This window comes from Megalobrama amblycephala, linkage group LG19 (assembly GCF_018812025.1).
Source record: "Megalobrama amblycephala isolate DHTTF-2021 linkage group LG19, ASM1881202v1, whole genome shotgun sequence".
Classification (NCBI taxonomy): domain Eukaryota; kingdom Metazoa; phylum Chordata; class Actinopteri; order Cypriniformes; family Xenocyprididae; genus Megalobrama; species Megalobrama amblycephala.
In genome coordinates, this window is record NC_063062.1 from 38,903,105 (window position 1) to 38,924,614 (window position 21,510).

General features: G+C 39.7%; 2 protein-coding genes across 2 annotated transcripts in view; both read left to right on the top strand.

Moving 5' to 3' along the window:
- The window catches only part of abcc5 (ATP-binding cassette, sub-family C (CFTR/MRP), member 5), a 40,896-nt gene extending 38,085 nt beyond the window's left edge, over window positions 1-2,811 (top strand). Inside the window, exon 29 of the mRNA XM_048169097.1 lies at window positions 1,545-2,811. Coding sequence (XP_048025054.1) covers window positions 1,545-1,646 — 102 coding nt within the window. The 3' untranslated portion in view covers window positions 1,647-2,811. The remainder of the gene's footprint in view (window positions 1-1,544) is intronic.
- A 5,287-nt stretch (window positions 2,812-8,098) lies between these two features.
- Window positions 8,099-20,880, top strand: rnpepl1 (arginyl aminopeptidase like 1). Its single transcript, XM_048168477.1, is given in 12 exon segments — window positions 8,099-9,112; window positions 13,020-13,160; window positions 13,302-13,453; window positions 15,213-15,329; window positions 15,427-15,662; window positions 16,069-16,182; window positions 16,474-16,586; window positions 16,674-16,782; window positions 17,015-17,239; window positions 17,338-17,480; window positions 19,275-19,490; window positions 19,492-20,880. Coding segments are annotated over 12 exon segments (2,079 nt in total). The 5' UTR covers window positions 8,099-8,650; the 3' UTR covers window positions 19,543-20,880.
- The last annotated feature ends 630 nt before the right edge of the window (window positions 20,881-21,510 follow it).

Sequence of the window (21,510 nt, forward strand, 5' to 3'; positions counted from 1 at the left end):
AGAACCAATTATAATCAGTGATTTTGTGTACACTGGATGCAGCGCGATTTTCAAATTCCCTACAGTAAATGGATTCCCCGCTCTATTTCTGATGTAGTCCAAGTGCTTTGCAACGGCGGTTTGTCGTGTTCAGTGTAGACAGCTTTTAGCTGTTGTCACATCTGGTGTAGACACGGTTTTATGCTACTCCTACATCCTACGTCACGTCAGAGGTTACTCTATTGGCATAAATTGATGCGTACGACCATCTGCTGGAAGCTAGTTATTATCGTTTATAAAGTTTTAAATATGGATCTTTTTCTTTAAAAGCCATCGCTTCACTTCAGAAGGCATTTATTAACCCCCTGGAGCTATGTGAATTACTTTTATGATGGATGATTGCACTTTTTTGGGTTTCAAAATACATACAACGCCCCATTCACTATCATTATCAAGCTTGGAAGAGCCAGAATATATTTTAATATAACTCCAAGGGCCCTATAATACACCCGGCGCAATGCGACGCAAGGCGCAGCGCAAGTGTGTTTGCTAGTTTGCGTCCGGCGTCGTTCGCGTTTTCCCGTTTTCCCGTTCAGCGCCACGTCCTTAAATTAGTAAATGCATTTGCGCCAGTTAGTGCGCCCATGGGCGTGCTGGTCTAAAAAGGAGGTGTGTTCAGGCGCATTGCCGGCGCATTGCTATTTTAAGGAGCTGAAAATAGACTGCGCCATAGACCAACTCAAACCTGGTCTAAAGTCTAAAGTCAATGGCGCAATATTTTTTTGTTAGAGCGCGTTGGTAGAAACTGCGCCTCTGGGCGCGTCCACAGTGCACGTTGCCTTTGCTTATTACACACAGGGATGCGCATCACACAAACATGACAAATATTAAAAACAAAAGGATTACAGTGTAAAAGAATATTATTGTGTAGGCTACATAAATATAAAAATGTAATGATGAATAGTCATTGCGTGTATTAGAATTAGGCTACCTATTTTCAATTCAGCCTATTACTACTTATAATGATGAACGAAATTGGCTAATTAATTGAACAATCGTGCCAATACACACACATATTAACTGACTCATCGCGTGTACGCCATGTAAATAGCAATCCGCCATGGCGCGAGCGCATCTCGCTCTTAAAGGGAATGGGAGATGACACTTTGATTGGTTTATTGAACGTTACGCCCATTACTCATTAAGAGAATAGAGACAACCCATTTCAAAAATGCGCCCCGGCGCACGGACCGTTTTTCCGTCGTTAAAATAGCAAAAGTGGATTTGGACACGCCCTGAGTGCACCTGCGCCGTGCGCTTTACACTTTGCGTTTAGATCGTTAAAATAGGGCCCCAATTGTGTTCGTCTGAAAGAAGATGTGACATTTTTCTTCATCAGCATCTCCATCTTTGCTTGCAAAAATGCACCCAGTTGCTAATCTTTGATGTATCGCCCAGCCCTAGCGGGAAGAAATCCAACGCTCCATTGTTCCTTCAAACGTATTTGTTTCTGCGGTTTCTCTGTTAAACTGACTCGTTGTCTCCCCCCTTTTTTTTTGACCCAGGTGGTGGAATTTGACGAGCCGTCCAAGCTCTTGGCGAACGAAAACTCACGCTTCTGTGCAATGCTGGCAGCGGTGGAGAACAAAATCTCTGTAAGAGGCTAAAGGATATCCGAGCCAAGGTTTCACTCCCGAGGACTGAAGGGAACATTCTCCATTAATATTCCAGTCGTTGCTGCTTCAATGTTACTCCCTCCTGCAAACCTATAGGGACCTGGGGAGGGAGATTATTGTATTTCCATGAAACTCATGGGCTGTCATTAGGGGCATGCCTGTTAAGATGTACTACTTGTCAGTTTAAATGGTTAGGTCAAGAAACACTGATACTGTAATGATATTTACATAATGGAGAGGGGAAATCAGTTTTCATGTAGTTTAATTCATGCAAACTGGTATGTTTCACAGAGGACATATCTCTGTTTATGAGTATATATATATATACATTTACAAGGTGGTTGCAGAGTCCTTTTGTATTGATTCTGCAGGTCTTTGTACATTATGTAATATATATATATACATTCAGATGTATCATCTTACATTACAGTTTAATATTTTTGACAACTTGACTGTCTTCAGTACATGTGTAAATGTTGTCTTGTGACTTGAACCCTAAACTTTGGCACAGGTGATGTTGTCCACAGGATGCTGTATGAGCACTGAGTTGGTGGGACTCTTTAAGAGACACAGTGCTGCTTATTCACTGTATCCTTGTTCAGCACACCAAGGATTCAGTCTTATTTAGCTAAGAGGCCTTTGTATATTTTTAGCCTATTTACACTGTTAACATTTTTGCCTGTTCCTTTTATTTTTCCTTTTATTATGTGGCATTTTTTTTTTTTTCTTGCTCTTTTATGTATGAAAGCATTTCTCATTTTGGCTTGTTTTTGCACTTTGTATCCACAGAAAGGTTCGCCTCAGTAGGAGGTCTCTCTGACTTTGTTTGGATTTTGTCCCAAAAGAGATGCTCGTCGAGCATAATCTGAACAGGCCTTTTGTTTTTTTGTGTGTGTTTCGTTGTCTATCACAGCACTGGTGCAAAGAGATCATGCTGATGGACCTTCTGAATCAGGTTGTGATGGTTATTGTGGTCTGCATGAGGGGGAATCTGATTTTGAACAAGTTCCCTCATCAGACCCTGCAAAAATGGCTGTGTCATTTCCATTTCTTTCCATAGCCTTAGCATGATTTCTTAATTGCCTTGTGAAAAGGGTGGAAAGAGAGCAGGAGAGCGTACACTCTCCGCTGTCTCAATAAATTTATTTTAGGTTTACCCTTTCTGTGTCTATGTTTCTGGATTACTGAGAGGATTAACTCTAATAAAAATGTGATACCAGAGAGATACGCCTAAGACTATAGAAGGTCATTTTAGTCACTATAGACTGCAGCAAAATGTGCTTTCCCATAGATTCACTCATTCTTACTCTAAAACATCCTGTTATTCTGACATTTCTTATAATTATCTTCAATACATTTTTGCAAAAGAAAGAACATTTTGATTTATGAGGGATACTTGAGTCATTCAATGAATGAGCCCTTTGTGAAAATTTCTAAAATATTACATTCATTCTTTCTGTTGACTGTATGAAGTGCTTGTGCCTTCCACTCGGGAATCCGGCGCATTCAGAGATTACATCAGTGCACTTGTAAATGGACCCGAGTTGACTGAGCAGCCAACACAGTATCATATGCTTATGCGGGCTCTTTCCCCTACAGACTCAACCAATTGCATCAAGACTATATTATAGTAGAATATTGTTATTAATTTAGCTGACACTTGTACCAAGAACAATCCCTCTGGAGAAACCTGGGGTTAATGGGATCATTTCAGACACCGTACATAATGTGATTCATTAACAAAATAAGGAATAGTTCTTCCAAAAATAAAAAAAAGTGTCAAAAATAAAAAATCATCTAATCACCCTCATGTCACTTGAAGGATAAAGAAACATTTTTTTAGCAAAACGTTGGGATGCAGAAATGTATGAACTACTTATATGATACTTTCTGTTGGTGGAACTTAACCACAGGTTTTTTCACACTTTTATTGTAGTATTATAAGCTAGATAAAAACTGTATGTACGATCCACATGATGGTAAACATTTTCATTTCAGGTGAAATATTCTTTAAATGTCCTGCTCAAGGTATTTGTTCATGAATAATCTAGTCTGAGATCTGTAGGCAAGGCATATAGCACTAGCACTTGTCATACACAATGACATCACTAACCCTGAAATTTACATAAACCCCGCCCCCGAGAACACACAACAAATTGGGCGAGGCCATGTTGGGCTGCTTTAGAGAAGAGGAAGAGTTGTTGTAGTAGAGTGTTGTTGTCATGCCGTCATTTTACGCCGGACTGCTTCACAAACGAGGGTCAATTCAACACTGGATTTGCACAAAAGATTAACATGACATTAACATGCTAGTGGATGAGTTGAATCAATTCCACAGCAACTACATAAATTTATCCACTAACCATTCAGAAACATCCTAAAAGTTGTAACTCCTTCCTGAGTCTCTCCATCAGTGTCGACTCCGGTTTGAACAATGTAAGGCTGAACACCGTTACTGACAATCCTCATTTTGGCTGCGTGAGATTCTCCAGCTTTGTTGTTGTTGAGCAACAGAGCTGTTAAAGCTCCGCCCTCTTCTGGAAAGCTGCCAAGAGCAGCAGCTCATTTGCATTTAAAGGGACACACACAAAAACGACGTGTTTTTGTTCACACCCAAATAGGGGCAAATTTGACAAGCTGTAATAAATGATCTGTGGGGTATTTTGAGCTGAAACTTCACAGACACATTCTGGGGACACCAGAGACTTATATTACATCTTGTGAAAAGGGGTATTATAGATCCCCTTTAAGTGAATCCTAGGTTATTCTAGCAGCATATCTGCAAGGTATTTGGGTCCTAGGCCATTATGGAATTTACTTAAAAGTACTTTAAAATGAAACTGGAAGCCAAGCCAAGGACTTCTCAGTTTTTTTTGTTTTGGTCAGTGTTTTTTATGAGCTGCAACTGTCTAGTCTTCTGGGGAAGGCCAGTAAGAAGTACAATTCAGTAATCTACCCGGCTGGTAATGCATACATGAATAATCTTCTCTAGGTCTTGTTTGGGCAAAAAGGATCTGATTCATGCTATGCTTTTAGATGGTTGTAGGCAGTGTTGGGGAAAGTTACTTTTAAAAGTAATGTGTTACGATATTGTGTTACTCAACTAATTGAGTTACTTAGTTATGTTGTGGAAATTTTTAATACAAATCTGACTTCACCACTGACAATTTAAACTCCTGGTTGTTAATACAATACTACAGTATCTCGAGGTAATTCCCTGATTTCCTGAATACTTACAATAAAATCCAATACTTCCCTGAAGTATGGTGACGGCATCCCATCAAGAAGCTACTATCACTACCTCAATCACACTTGGCTGTTACTTTTGTTGTCTTTTGAGCGTAGGATCTTCTATTTCTCAGCTGCGCGGCATATACCTGACACGACTTCCAAGTTGCTCTATGTAGAAATGAAGTTTTATTTACGGCCGGGAGGTCACTCGTCACAACAACAGAGTGAGTCTCAATGAATAGAAAGATACATGCACATTTAAGTCTTACAGTTGAGTAAAAATCAATGTCTTCATCACTGTGATTTGTTCTGGTGATTGGTTTGTAATGATCTAAGCTAATCATGTGACTGGTCTTTGACCTGAGCATCCTTAGTCTGCATTTTCTGTACATTTCATGTTGACATAAAATATTTCCATCACAGTTACTTTTTATGTGCATTATATTTTTGCATTACTTTTTCTCACCTGGGCTGGCTGGGCTTGTTTGTTTTGTAATAATAATAAAATGTTATATTTCTGGCAAATGTATAGGCCCTTTCACTAGTGATATAAGGAAATGCAAATTCGTGCCTGTACAGTAAGAGGGAGCAGCTCAAACCTTTCAGCTGTACTGCAGTTCTGGATAGCAGAGGAATAGGACACAGGACAACACTCTTACTTCAGCAATAAAATAAATTAATGAATGAAACACAAATGTAATGATTAACCAAAGTCATTTTTGCTTATTAGTATGGTTGAATTGAACCATTAAAGGTCAGCAGCAAAGACATTGGTTAATAAAGTGAGATTAAATAAAGTATATTTGTGTTATTTAACACATTTCATTTTTGACGGTTTGCATAATATTCTGAGTTTGCATTTCATTATTTTGCTCTTGGGGACAGGAGAGCTGTCAGTCAATAAATGGGAAAACAAAGTAACATGCGTTACTTATTTGAAAAAGTAACTCAGATATTTTGTTGCAAAATTAAATGTAATGTGTTACTTTACAAGTTTCTTAAAAAGTAATCTGATTATGTAACTCGTGTTACTTGTAATGCGTCACCCCCAACACTGCTTGTAGGCTGATTTAGTTCTTGCTTTTGAAACTAAGATAATATCCCAAAATGGCACAAAGACTCCTGACTTCATTTTTAGTTTATAGACCCCTGAAGTCAAGGTATGCATTCATCTTTGCTATTTTATCTTTATTGCCACATACAATGACCTCTGTTTCTCTTTATTTAACTTGGCACATGCAGCTGTTAATTTATGCACTGGCACAGGGAGTCTATGGGACGGAAGTCACTCTGCGGTAGATCTGGGTGTCATATGCACAGTTGTGATAAGCAATATTGTTGTTCTGAATTATATGGCCTAGTGGGAGCATATACACATTGTATACAATTGTATACTTGTGAACAGGCTTGTGGAAGGCTATGTTTCATGCCAGCAGTTAGATTCATAAATGTTCACAAAGTGACCCTGCCTTATAAATATGACTCATCTAAGCACTGTCTCAGAGAGTCCAACCCACTTTTCCAGTCTGTTAATGAGTATATTGTGGTCAACAGCACTGAGATCTATTAAAACCAGGACTGAAATTTTGCCAGAATAAGCATTTAAGTGAACATAATTTAATATCATATTCAGTGCTGCCTCTATGCAGTTTAGACAACCAGCTTTGATGCACAATGTATAGGTACAATTTTGGATGATTTTTGTAATTTATAGGTATCAGTTGATATTGGATATTTAATTAAGCATGGCCATTATTCCTATTTTTAACATTTAGATTGCATTTAATAAGGAGCTTTAGATGAGGCAAATGTAATCATAATCTTTAAGTCAACCTTTATTTTAATAACACTGTTTTTAGCAAAGATAACTGTGTGTTTTTAGAATTAAATAATTTTAATGTCAGCCATTTATCGGTTATTGCCCATAATATGAAAATAATTCTTGTTTTATCAGTATTAGACACAATTTTCATATTTTTGCATTGCTAGTTGAGTCATTCCACGAAACCGGTACGATTTGGATTTACACATTTTTAGATTTTTTACCAAAATGTATTACTTTTCTGAACACCCCACAACATTAATGACATACTTCCAGAAAAACATATTTTCTCAGGCATCAAATCCCTTTTATTATTGGTCATTATTTTAAGTTATGGACACTATGGGAGCTCTCTGAATATTATTATAAAATGTATTTGTGATAAAATCAACATTGTCCTATTAATCAGACGTCCCTCACACTAATTCAGTAATCGCAAATATAAAAGTTACATAAAATCTCACACTTTTGCTATACTAAAGCCTGAAATGGGCACTTTTTGTGACAGCAACCTCATCATTTTTGATCAAAGGCTTAACTTCAGAATTTGAACTAAAATCAGTATTCTTATGATTGCTTTGAACATTTCAGACAGAATTCAACTAACTTTAAATTACTTTTCATAAACTTAAAAATAAATAAATAAATAAAAAATAGTAATAAGTGTGACGGGGTTGTGATTTTTTGCCCAAATTGGCCACTGCATGCATGATATTAAGAAATCATGAATAATGTTGAAATATCAAAGATAATTTTCACAAGTAATAGTTTTCTATCTTTAATTGATGTAAGGGGGTTGAGTCGTTAAGCTTGACCAACACAATTTCACAACATAATTTAGTTATAATTATTAAAGAAGGTGGTAACTTGCTCACAATGTTGTTCAGAAGATTTCTATGATGTCACTTCCTATTAATGATGTCACATAAGTATCAGTTCATTATGGTTTGTGTAACGGGGTTGAGGGGTTACTGAGGTACGGAACTAAATGATGTGATTTTAATGAATAATCATGAATTTACTTTAACATTACCAGCAAAAAAGCACAGATGGATATTTATGGGAATGTCAAACATTTTTTTCTCATTTTATTATTCATATCCCAAGTACACTTTCATAGAAGGCCTTGAGGGACATGACAAAATAGGTGGTGTCAGCTGAAAAAAAAAAAAAAATCTAATATAAAGATAAAATGTATTATTAAAGGAGACATTTCAATTAATACAAAAAACTTTTAAAATATATTTTGGTGACACCTCTGGGAATGACTCAGGTCTGAACCCTGTGCAACAGCATGTAGGCCTGTGGATATAATTACAACACTGTACACAGAACAACTATTAAGCAGTCTCGTGTTGTTTTCATGTCATTTGTCCACTGGTGGACGGTGTTTTGGGTTCATCAGGGGATGTTGTCCGAGCTCCGCAGCGCCCCCCTGCAGCTTGAAAACTTTCCCGTCTCGAAGTGATTTCCTCCCCTGTTTTTACTTCCTGTTTTCTAAGGGAGTCACTTAACTCCGATCATTTCTGCTCATCAGGGCTTCACTATGCGTCTCTTCCTCTACCGGTAGTTTTCACCGATCTCTCCGTGGGCTCTCGGGACGGACTGCAAGCCGCGGGACATTCACACACATATATTCGGCTTTAGATGGAGGTCGGAGGGCTGAACTCAGTCGTGTCTACGGCTCTAATGGATTTCACATAGACTTGCGTTTTGTTTTAATGCCTTTTCCTGTCCGTTTTATTCTCATTTCTTGCATTCGGTTTCCTCCTCTGCTGAGTGTCCAGCCTCGACCGCCCCTTTAACTCCAGCAACAATGTAACTAACTCGGTCGCTTGTTCATCTGTCTTCCGCCGAGCTCGACGACCGCGGTGCGCGTTCGCCGCTTTTAAAGTTTCACGCTGTCGTCTCGGTATCGTGTATTTATTCGCCGAACTTTACGATGGCCGAGCTTCAGCGGCCGACGCTGTGTTGCTGCCGCAAAGTGCTGACCGTGCCCGGCAAGTCCTGCGAGGGCGGCCGGAGTCTGGCACACTGTCGCCTGGTGGACATCGCGTCAGCGTCCAACTTCCACAGCTTTAAACTCCGACATTTCCATCTGGACCTCCACCTGAACTTTGCCGTCAAGAGGATGACGGGATGGCAGGTTCTGGAGCTCACGCCCGTCCAGCCCGGCGTGCAATCCCTCATTCTGGACACGCATCCTTCGCTATTAATTCATTCCGTGGACTGTAAGGTGCCCGGCGCGTCCGGTTCTCCTGACGTGTTTTTGTCCCTCACCTACCGAGTAGAACCGTTCACCGATTACGGATCCTCTCTGAACATCAGCCTCCCGGCCGCGGTGATCCGGCCGCACCGGGCTTTCCGTATCACCATCCGCTACACTACCACAGACGGCCCTGCGGTAAGGTCAACGCGGTGACAGCTGACGAACTGCCACTGATACACGCTAATAATAACTTGACTATTGTACACAGTGCCAATATCCACTAAAAATACCCCTTCGGTGCAACCTTAATGCTGATAATCACCTATTATTTTATGCCTTTGTTTTGCCTTATTAAATAGGTTTTGTGGGACATGGTTGTGAAATCATCCTATTTATTTATTAGATGCATGTTAGGATAGACACCAGTGGCTGTTCTGGAGCTATACTGATAAGAATGACCTCAGTGTAGTGTCATGGCTCCTTAAGTAGATAACTAGAGTTATCCAGGTCATGATTATGAATGCACGAGGTAATTACTGGAATTAGGGTTGTATTAAACATGTTTAAAAGTAGGATTAAAGATGGATAGATATGTGTTGATTACAAAAACAAAAATATTTATTGTTATTAGTACTGTAATGCACATCTCTTTGCCCACTTGCACAGAGGGGGTTCATTTTGAACATACCTTATGCGCTTCTTTTTGTGTTTTTTTAGTTTTTATCACTGTTCAAAGGGTTAGTTCACCCAAAAATGAAAATTCTGTCATTTATTACTCACCCTCATGTCGTTCCACACCCGTAAGACCTTCGTTCATCTTCAGAACACAAATTAAGATATTTTTGTTGAAATCCGATGGCTCCGTGAGGCCTTCATAGCCAGCAATGACATTTCCTCTCTCAAGATCCATAAAGGTACTAAAAACATATTTAAATCGGTTCATGTGAGTACAGTGGTTCAATATTAATATTATAAAGCGACGAGAATATTTTTGGTGCACCAAAAAAACTAAATAACGACTTGTATAGTGATGTCCGATTTCAAAACAATTAGGGCTGCACGATATATCGCATGAGATTGTCACGCGCATTTCGTCAGTAAAGCCGGTTCCCTGATTACCGCTAAATCGCCATCACCTGCTTTCAAATGGAGCGGCATTTAATAGACAGAGCCGTAGATCACTGAAAAGCCACGCAATATCGCGTTCATATCGCAGATGAATCGCCTTCGATAATGAACGCGATATTGCGTGGCTTTTCAGTGATCTACGGCTCTGTCTATTAAATGCCGCTCCATTTGAAAGCAGGTGATGGTGATTTAGCTGTAATCAGGGAACCGGCTTTACTGACGAAATGCGCGTGACAATCTCATGCGATATATCGTGCAGCCCTAAAAACACTGCTTCTTGAAGCATCGGAGCATAAATGAAACAGTGTATCGAATCTGCAGTGTATCGAATCTGCAGGCTTTGGCAGCATGACTTTGCTGTCAAAGTCATGTGATTTCAGCCGTTGGCAGTTTGCCACGCGATCTGAATCATGATTCGATACACTGATTCATTTGTGCTCCGAATCTTCATGAAGCAGTGTTTTAAAATCGGCCATCACTAAATAAGTCGTTATTTTGTTTTTTTGCCGCACCAAAAATATTCTCGTCGCTTTATAATATTAATATTGAACCACTGTACTCACATGAACTGATTTTAAATATGTTTTTAGTACATTAATGGATCTTGAGAGAGGAAATGTCATTGCTCCCTATGGAGGCCTCACAGAGCCATCGGATTTCAACAAAAATATCTTAATTTGTGTTTCGAAGATTAACGAAGGTCTTACAGGTGTGGAACGACATGAGGGTGAGTAATAAATGACAGAATTTTCATTTTTGGGTGAACTAACCTTTTAATGTCTCTAACAACAAAGCCTTTTAGCAGAGAAGTTTTATTTGTGCCAGAAATAACATTTACATTTAGTTTTCTTTGTTTAAAAAAAAAAAAAAATCAACACAAGGTTTTTAATTCGCAAAACTATACAGCTATAATGTGTAAGCATGACAACCGTGTTTCTTGGGAAAGTCTTTTTCAACCCAGAAAAGCAAAACATTACTCTCACTGATGCTTCCAAAACAAGCCGTTATCACAATTTTGATCAAACCTCACCTATAATAACCAGCTAGTTGACACTGTCTTGGTGAACAGCTAAAATCAGCATAATTCTTTACAAATTGAACAACAATATTCAACACATCACAGAGAACCAAATATACTAGATTGTAATGCATAAAAACACGTTAAAGGAACACTCCACTTTTTTTGAAAATAGGCTCATTTTCCAAATCCCCTAGAGTTAAACAGTTGAGTTTTACTGTTTTTGAATCCATTCAGTCGATCTCCGGGTCTTGCGGTAACACTTTTTGTATATCAGCATGGTTTTTCTGAGAACCATATTATAGTTCCTAGCCATATCGGCCTAGAAAATCGCAACTTTTCATTTTCCATCAGTCTTAGTACACAATGTAACTACAGAAGAGTCGAGTTTTAAATAGGAGAAATATTGAAACTCTTTGGTCATTTTTGAGCGAGATGCTAATGGTCTAATCAGATTCAATGAACTATGCTAAGCTATGCTAAAAGTGACCCGGAGATCGGCCAAATGGCTTTGAAAATGGTAAAACTCAACTCTTTAACTCTAGGGGAGTTGGAAAATGAGCCTATTTTCAAAAAAGTGGAGTGTTCAGACTCATACAGGTCAAGGTCAAGTTTATTTATATAGCCCTTTAAAACAGCATAAATGCTGACCAAAGTGCTGTACAACATACCAAACAAAATATCCTCATACAATACAATTTAAACACTAATAATAAAATATCAAAAGAAACCAAAACAAAAATAATAAAAATAAGACAGGAACATCATGCAATATAAAACAATATTTAAGACAAAAAAAAATAATATCAAATTACACATATGCCTGAGAAAAAAAGTATGTTTTAAGAGAAGATTTAAGTGTAGAAAGAGTAGGGGAAAGTCTAATAGACAAAGGTAGGGAATTCCAGAGCTTAGGACCAAGAACTGGTCCTTTTAAATATCAAAATGAACAGCACTGGTCTATAAAGTGGTGCAGGGATGACGTATTTTTGTAGGCCAAAACTTGAAACGAGTTAGCATTTTAAACACCTTCGGTTCCATTTGGATTTTTGGATGGGTTTTTAGTTAAATGTTTGAAATAAGGTCTGGTGAACACAAGCTCATGGGACTACAGAGACTACGTCATCAGCCGAACAGGTAAACTCATCTACTCACTAGTCGCTTCCACAGCCTCGTTGTGTTTAAAATTGCGCTTTTGTAAATTATTATAACTCAAACTTTCAGGGAAAATGTTTTTAAACAAAGACTGAAAGAGTTGTTGGAAGCTTAGTGATGGTGACGTTGAAGTCGAAGGACCAGGGTGTAGTTCCTTTATAGCCTATGTTTAGCTTTTGACCTCTGCCAATTGTATTTGCGCTTCAAAATTCATAGAAGTCGTGTTTATTTGTGTGAAGATTATCACGACGAACAAAACATGCAAGAATCATAAGCTTTTGTTAGTCACAGACCTTATTTTCTGCAATAATCCAAAAGCCAATGGAAAAATCCTATTGGGTTTTTGTAGAGGAAACCGGGGTGAAGCTAACTTTGGGATGGCCTACAAAAATACGTCATCTGTGCACCACTCTATAGAGCAAGTGACAGTTCTGTTAGCTTTCTTACACTGGCCACAGGTCATTCTTATTGCTGTCATTTTAGTGGCATAATACACATACAAACGAATGGCAATTTTTAGCTGCTCACCTGTATACGTGTAGTTGTCTTTTGTTTCTGCAACTATATCAAGAACTTATGTTTGGATTCACAACTGCTTCACCGGTAGCTCTGTCTGCAACAATATAATACAATAAATTAAATTATAGTGCTTCATTGGCTATCTATAAACCATGAAACTTTCTTCAACCATTAGAAACCCTAAGAACATTTGATTTGTTACTTTAATCTTGAATCACTTGCACATTCAAATCTCTTTTCTCAGAGAACATTTGTCAAAGGTACTCTCTCATCTCATCTCAGATTTGGTGGCTGGATGCAGAGTTGACATGTGGACAAACCCGTCCATTGGTCTTCACTCAGGGTCACTCGGTCTGCAACCGGTCATTTTTTCCCTGTTTTGACACGCCGGCCATCAAAAGCACCTACTCTGCCACTGTTAGGGTAAGTCTATCTAAGCTGCTCAGATCCACCAAAATATCTTTGTGTTGTTTTTTTTTGTAGATCATGTGTATTGTATATGCGTGATATACTTTTCAGAAGGCAGATCTCCTATGTTTGTGGATGTATGTGTTTGCGTTACAGGTTCCAGAGGGTGTCACAGTGTTGATGAGTGCCTCAAGAAGTGCATACTCTAAACAGGACAGGGTTTTCCAGTTCTCTATGGAGTACCCTGTCCCAGCCTACTTGGTTGCCCTGGTGGCAGGAGACCTACAGCATGCAGACATTGGGCCCAGGTACATAAAGACGGAGTAGTGTTGTCAAAAGTATCGACCGTGCTACTAAGTCAGTACTGAAATGTTAAAAAATGTGACGCTTTGAGCGCTGTTGAGCGGATTCGTAAACACCTCTGATTGGCAATTGTGTTCACTCGCTCATCAGATATGTCTGTGATTGGCTACAATGCTTTAAAAACATGTTGTAAATAGACATCAATGATCGCTTCACCGAGCGCTTGCACAGTTACACACGGGAGCATTTGAAAGCAGGTCTGTTGATAGACGCCTGCTTTTATACACTCCCACTCCCAAAACACTTTCACATTTAAACACTTCTGTGCTTTCAAATTCAATCACAGACATATATGATGAGTGCATGAACACAATGACCAATCAGAGTTGTTTACGAATCCGCTCAACAGTGCTCAAAGCATCACATTTTTAAAGGTGCCCTAGAATAAAAAATTTAATTTACCTCAGCATAGTTGAATAACAAGAGTTCAGTACATGGAAAAGACATACGTTGAGTTTCAAACTCCTTGTTTCCTCCTTCTTATATAAATCTCATTTGTTTAAAAGACCTCCGGAAAACAGGCGAATCTCAACATAACACCGACTGTTACGTAACAGTCGGGATCATTAATATGTACGCCCCCAATATTTGCATATGCAAGCCCATGTTCAAGGCATTAGACAAGGGCAGCCAGTATTAACGTCTGGATCTGTGCACAGCTGAATCATCAGACTAGGTAAGCAAGCAAGGACAATAGCGAAAAATGGCAGATGGAGCAATAATAACTGACATGATCCATGATTACATGATATTTTTAGTGATATTTGTAAATTGTCTTTCTAAAATGTTTCGTTAGCATGTTGCTAATGTACTGTTAAATGTGGTTAAAGTTACCATCGTTTATTACTGTATTCGCAGAGACAAGAGCCGTCGCTATTTTCATTTTTAAACACTTGCAGTCTGTATAATTCATAAACACAACTTCATTCTTTATAAATCTCTCCAACAGTGTAGCATTAGCCTGTTAGCCACAGAGCATATAGCCTCAAACTCATTCAGAATCAAATGTAAACATCCAAATAAATACTATACTCACAGGAATCGATGCATGCATGCAGCATGAATGATGAACATCTTGTAAAGATCCATTTGAGGGTTATATTAGCTGTGTGAACTTTGTAAATGCGCTGTAATATAGTCGAGAGCTCGAGGGGGCAGGGAGCGAGAGATTTAAAGGGGCCGCGCAGCCTGAATCGGTGCATAGTTAATGATGCCCCAAAATAGGCAGTTAAAAAAATTAATTAAAAAAATCTATGGGGTATTTTGAGCTGAAACTTCACAGACACATTCAGGGGACACCTTAGACTTATATTACATCTTTTGAAAACTGACTTGGTATTGCAGTTGGCAACACTAAGATGGAGTATCCCTGCTGAAAAGAATAACAGAATATCTAGATACCAGCATATGCTGTTTTGGAAAGTGCAAATGTGCTGGTTTGTCTCAAATAGGCTGCTTAACCACAGTTAACTGGCAAAACCACATCAGCCGACATAAACATGCTATCTTGGTCAACATGGTTCTCAGAAAAACCATGCTGAATGACCAGCTTTACCAGCTCAGTTTTTCTTGCAAACTGCATGGCTATGCTGGTTCATCGGATAGATTAGAACAAACCAGTACTATCCAGCATAACCATTCTGGAAAGGCTGGTCTTAGCAGTTGTTCAATGCTTTACCTCGATCACAATATCTTTGCTTTTAGGAGTCGTGTGTGGGCAGAGCCCTGCATCCTGACGTGTGCAGTCAGTAAACTGGGCGGCAATGTGGAGCGCTGGCTTAATGTGGCAGAGGGCCTCTTTGGCCCTTATGTATGGGGAAGGTCAGTTCTATTCTTTTCTGTCATGTCAGTCTTTGTTCTCCTTGTTTCGTCAAGCCACTTGTCATGTTCAGGCATTAACCTGTCTCACTCTTTACAGGTATGACATAGTGTTCCTTCCTCCTTCATTCCCCATCGTTGCCATGGAGAATCCTTGTCTTACCTTCATAATTTCCTCCATACTGGAGAGTCAGGAATTTCTGCTGATTGATGTCATCCATGAGATTGCTCACGGCTGGTTTGGCAATGCAGTCACCAATGCTACCTGGGAAGAGATGTGGCTCAGTGAGGGTCTGGCCACTTATGCTCAGAGGCGCATTACCACAGAGGCCTACGGTATACACATCCTCACACATATTCCACAGTCCAACCATAGAGAACCATCACCATGTGGGCCTCTTGGAAATGTTTATGTATACATTTCACAAAGATGCCAGTGTTGTGCCCCAGCAGATGCAAAACCTAAGTGCGCAGTTATTCATATATACCCTGCTGAAAAATCCAGCATTGCCAGTCACCAGCATAAGGTATGTTTGGGACCTTGCATGGGATGCTGGTTGCTGGTCACCAGGGACTAGCTACACCAGCTCAGTTTTACTTGAGAACAGCATGACTGTACTGGTTAACCAGCTCTAACCAGCATGGAATTCATTCTGGTTTATGCTGGATATTTCAGCAGGGTAGGCTTATCCATATCCCACAATGCTCTCCTTACATTTATCTCCTTAATCCTTTGATTCAGGAGAAGCCTTCACTTGCCTTGAGACGGTGTTCCGTCTAGATGCTCTTCACAGACAGATGCGTCTTCTTGGAGACAACAATCCTGTCAGTAAGCTGCAGGCCAAATTTGAGCCAGGTACAACCTTTTTAACCATATAAACCAGCTCTTGCATGAGTCTGAAAGAGACTCCGGTTTGGCGTTTGGTGCTTTTTCCACACACCTGAAATAGCTGTATGGTAAATGCATCTAAAATTCCTTGTTACTCAGATTTCAGAAAGACAGAAGCAAGGAAAATACTCATTTGCAAAGTTCAGCCTGTCTGGAAAATGTGCCCAAGTATTTATAATGTACTTGTGAAGTGTCAGACCCGTGATTCTTGGGTCAATGTACCAAGTTATCCATTTTCCTTTTTCTCTCTCTGCAAAGGTGTAAACCCCAGCAGTCTAATGAATTTGTTCACCTATGAGAAAGGCTTCTGCTTTGTTTCTTACCTCTCTCAGCTGTGTGGCGACATCAAGAAATTTGATAGCTTTCTTAGGGTAAGAAACATGACAAACATTGACATAATTGGCATAGTCCACATGCGCACATGAATGTTCTGAATCCTTCCACCATGCACTGTGTAGGCCTACATCGAGAAGTTCAGATTCACCAGCGTAATCGCTCAGGATCTGTTGGACTTCTTCCTTGGCTTCTTCCCTGAGCTGAAGGAGAGCTGCGTTGCTCAACGAGAGGGTGAGTTGCGACAGCTGTCAGAGATGATGATTAACACACAGAGACACTTATAGTTACTCATCTCACTGCACTCCATTTGTCCTCAGTTAGGAATTTCCCTGATGAGCCAGTCATAACACCCAGTGAGGGGTCAAAGCAACATTAGCAGTGTGAGAGATGGAGGCTAAATAAACAGAAATGTGACACTTCTTCCCCTCCTTCTTCCTTTCCCTTTGCTTCCCTTCTCGCTCAGGACTGGAATTTGAGCGTTGGCTAAATGGCTGTGGTCCTCCGTTATGTGAACCAGATCTCTCGGCGGGCAGAGCTCTAACGGGCCCTGTTCAGCACCTGTGTGACCTCTGGGGCACAGACACCCCCGACCCCCAAGCGATTGCTACGTTTGACCTCTCTTCCTGGAGCACCTTTCAGACCGTCCTCTTTCTGGACCGACTTCTCGACCGTTCACCTCTGCCTCAAGGTATTAAAGAGTCCATCGCGCAATTTGTAGACATTCATTTCATAGTAAGCACTTATAGGATGCTAGACACTTCTCTTGTAATGTGATTGGCTTTTCAGAGGTGATGAGTCTTTTGTCAAGCTGCTACTCTGCATTGTTGGACGGTATGAACGCTGAAGTCCAGATTCGATGGCTGCAGATTATAGTGCGGAACAGCTTTTATCCTGATCTGCCTCGAGTCCGCAGCTTCTTGCATAAACATGTGAGTTTTGTGAATGAAGTGGCTCTTGTACTGTAACTGATAATACAAAGCAAGTCAGTATGTTGTTTTGCCAGTGTTTAGAGGGCGCAAACACCACGAAGCTAGGGACTGGTACTCTCGATTTCAGTATAAACTGAGTTTTCCTTTAAGGGCATCCACATTCCAGTGTTTCTAATAAACACTCTCAGCTAGTCTCTGACTACTGACTGCTTATGACGTCATGTCTCTTTTCAGAGCTGCAAAGAGATATGCTCAATCACAACCAGTTTGGCTGGTTTCTTCGTTTGCTTCATGAAAAGCATGCTGTATTGATTACCGCTTTCTAAAGTGTACTGTGTTAAGCATGGTTAGAGTTCAACTTCAGAAATTGTAATAAGTTTATGAATTTCTCTAATTCAGTGGTTCCCAAACTGGGGTACATGAGGTGACAAAAGGGGGTACGCGAACAAAATGCTGAGTAGTTCATTTAATTCTATCTTAAAATAATATTAAAACCGAGTATGTTTTTCTAACTGCCAAAATAGCAGTACATTTAATCAAATTATCTCATAATTTGCAGTCAAAAATGACTGTATCCACACAAGTAAATTACTGTTGTTCTCGACAATGCACCTTTGAAAAAAGTGGGGATTTTATCACTTACTCGCATGAAGAACAAATATAGACACAGATAGTGGATTAATTTTGATTTAAGACTCAAACTTTCCTTGTGTGAGTTCTTGTATTTAATGATGTTAACGAGCAAGAATGCAATTGTTCCCCAATATCCACATGACTACAAACGTGACATTATTATACAACAGGTCAAAAAACCAAAACATATATTTTAAACACAGTACTGTTAGCATTTTGCAATGAAATAATAGTTCTAACGAAAACCACAGCAGAACTACAACACACGTCTGTTTCGCGAGCAATTCACAGCCACTTGTTTTGTTACTGAATGAATGACTCGATGACTCACTCATAAAAACAGTGACTTGCTGCCACCTACTGGTGGTTTTAGTTTAATATTTAAAAGTTTTACTTAAAGGGTTGGTTCACCCAAAAATGAAAATTCTGTCATTTATTACTTACCCTCATGCCCTTCCACACCCGTGAAACCTTCGTTAATCTTCGGAACACAAATTAAGATATTTTAGTTGAAATCCGATCGCTCTGTGAGGCCTCCATAGGGAGCAATGACACTTCCTCTCTCAAGATCCAGAAAGGTACTAAAAACATATTTAAATCAGTTCATGTGAGTACAGTGGTTCAATATTAATATTATAAAGCGACAAGAATATTTTTGGTGCGGCAAAAAAAACTAAATAACGACTTATTTAATGATGGCCGATTTCAAAACAATGCTTCAGGAAGATTCGGAGCGTTATGAATCAGTGTACTTACACTACACTACACTACACTACTTCGTTTTCGCCCCTTGAAAACGAAGCCTTTTGAAAATGCTGCAGAGCCCATTTTATTTTGAAAATGCCAGGGTTGTGTTTCAGTGTAAATATCCTTGACAACCATGTAAACAATAACATGGAGACTGAACTGCAATCTTTGCTGGCTTTGTTGCCATTTTTAGCAGCAACTCTGCAGTGAAACTCTGCTTTTTTTTAATACTGCAACTACCTATATGCGCAAGAAGCAACTGTTTACACTTGTACGCACATGCCCAGTGTGCATGAACGGTCATGTGACATGCGTTTTCATTCGTGTAGTGTAGACAGAGATAATACATTTTTATCTTATCTGTTTTTGCACTGGGTAGTCTATTAACTTTCCTCTTCCTTTTTTTCTTTCTAGACCTCAAGGATGTACACAGTGCCTCTTTATGAGGATCTGTGCGGAGGAGTGATGAAGTGTTTTGCTGTGGAGGTATTTTATCAAACTCAGGCCCGTTTGCACCCTAATCTACGTAGGACACTTCAGCAGATACTGTTCCAAAGCAGCGCCCTCAACACCAGCACAGCTCCATCTCTACTCGCATTACCACCCTCTGCCCCTTCCTCACCCACAGACCCCCCCCGCCAACGGGACCATTGCCCTGCGAGACGTCAACGTGTCTGCATGAGATCAAAACTTTTGTGGAGAGGGTTGAGGTGAAAGGCCAGAAGGGCAGGAACAGTACAGGGCTTGAACTTCTTGGCTCAGACTGGACTATAGCAATGCATTGTGGGAGGGCAGCACTGATAGGTGTACACTCTCACCAACACTGGGACGTCTATTTAAAAAGGCAGACACTGATTTTCATAAGCTAAACATGAAGCTGCTCAGGATTGTGGAACAAAAATAGAGGACGGATGTTTGCGATGGTTATTATGCCATGAACCGTGTGTGTGTGTGTGTGTGTGTGTGTGCATGCATATGGATAGGGCTATGTCAGTATCAAGGATACCGGTTGCCATCTGTTAGCCATTACCTTTTTGAGTGTGTGTGGATGTGTGTGTCTATTTTTTTGGGGGGTGTTTTGCATATGATCCTCTGGCCTATGCACATCATCTCATCTGCATCTGTTCTCCAGTACAACTGACAAATCAATTGGAGGATTTGACAAGATTTCAGAGACTTTCCTTTTGCTAGCTGCACAGATGTGTAATGTGGAGGACCAATCCCTGGCGAATCCCCTTCCTGGACAGTGTTTGAGAACTAGTGTGAATACAGTCTGTACTCGTTGTTCAAATCCGATCATTGCCTAATGAAGACCCTACAGATTTTACACACTCTTAGCCTTTCTGTGATAAATGGATTGTTTGCTTTTTGTTTGATTTTCAGTAACTGGAATGTGTCTTTCTCAAGCTTCTCTTTCCTGGTGCTAACCACTCAGCATTGAGTCTCAGGTATATCAAGACAGAAGAAGTGGAGCCATGTTAGTGCCTTTCAAACCTTTCAACACTGTGGGTGTTTTCAACACTGCTGTCCAAATGACAGCCTGTATTTGTGATTTGAGCCATACTAGGGTGACATTGGTTGACCATTGGCCTACTTGCAACATTTGTTATTTTCAGGAATTGAGATGCTGTGGTGAATTGAGATGCTTTTTTTTTTGGAAGAAAATGTTTCCTCTTTTATTTAATAATGGGCAAATTTCCCTTAAATTAGTGAAATTTGAAGAGAAAGGAACAGATTATCATGTGGATGGGTCCAAGCTGATCATCAGTGGCCTTAATGACAAGTACAGTGGAAGACAGGTTCAGTTTTACAGGTAATAAAAGACATCAGAGAGCACTTTGTTTGTCGTGTCTGAGGATCCTACCTTGGGACTTCACCTTCTTGCATAAGAGGTTATATGACAGACACTCATCAGCAAGTGAAATAGTTTCTCTTAACTTATAGAATCATAGCTTTTGTTGATTGGAGGCTTAAACTGCACAGCCAATAATAAAAGGGTTTGTTTTCCACCCTCATCTAACACTGTCTACCTTACTGAGTAAATGTGTTACTGATCCTGTCAGCCTGGGCTCTGATATGCTGTTCTAGCCATGTGACCTCTTCAGGCAATTGTTAGAAATTTATCATGGTTTTTGTATAGTTACAATAACATAAGTAACTGAGATTTCTAAAGATTTATTGTAGATGCTAAATCTACAATATCTACTAAATCAAAGGGTTAATTCACCCAAAAATGAAATTTCTGTCATTTATTACTCACTCTCATGTCATTCCTAACCCGTAATGGTTTGGAACACAAATTAAGATGTTTTTGATGTTCTACGTTAGAACGACGGCTCCGTATTGGCCGGCTCCTGCGTCATCATCACATGTATGTGTCATGCTGCTTATGTGAACAGCATCTGCCAATACTGAGTCGGTGTTCTGACGTAGAACCTGGAACGTAAGCAGCGTAGGAGAATCGAATGGGAGAGACGAATTTGTTGAATAAAGTTATTTTTGTTTTTGCACACAAAAAGTATTCTCGTTGCTTTATAACATTAAGGTTGGACCTTGAATGATGGTAATTACATTGCTTTCTATGGGGGCTAAAAAAAAAACTCTTGGATTTCATCAAAAATATCTTAATTTGTGTTCCGAAGATGAACGA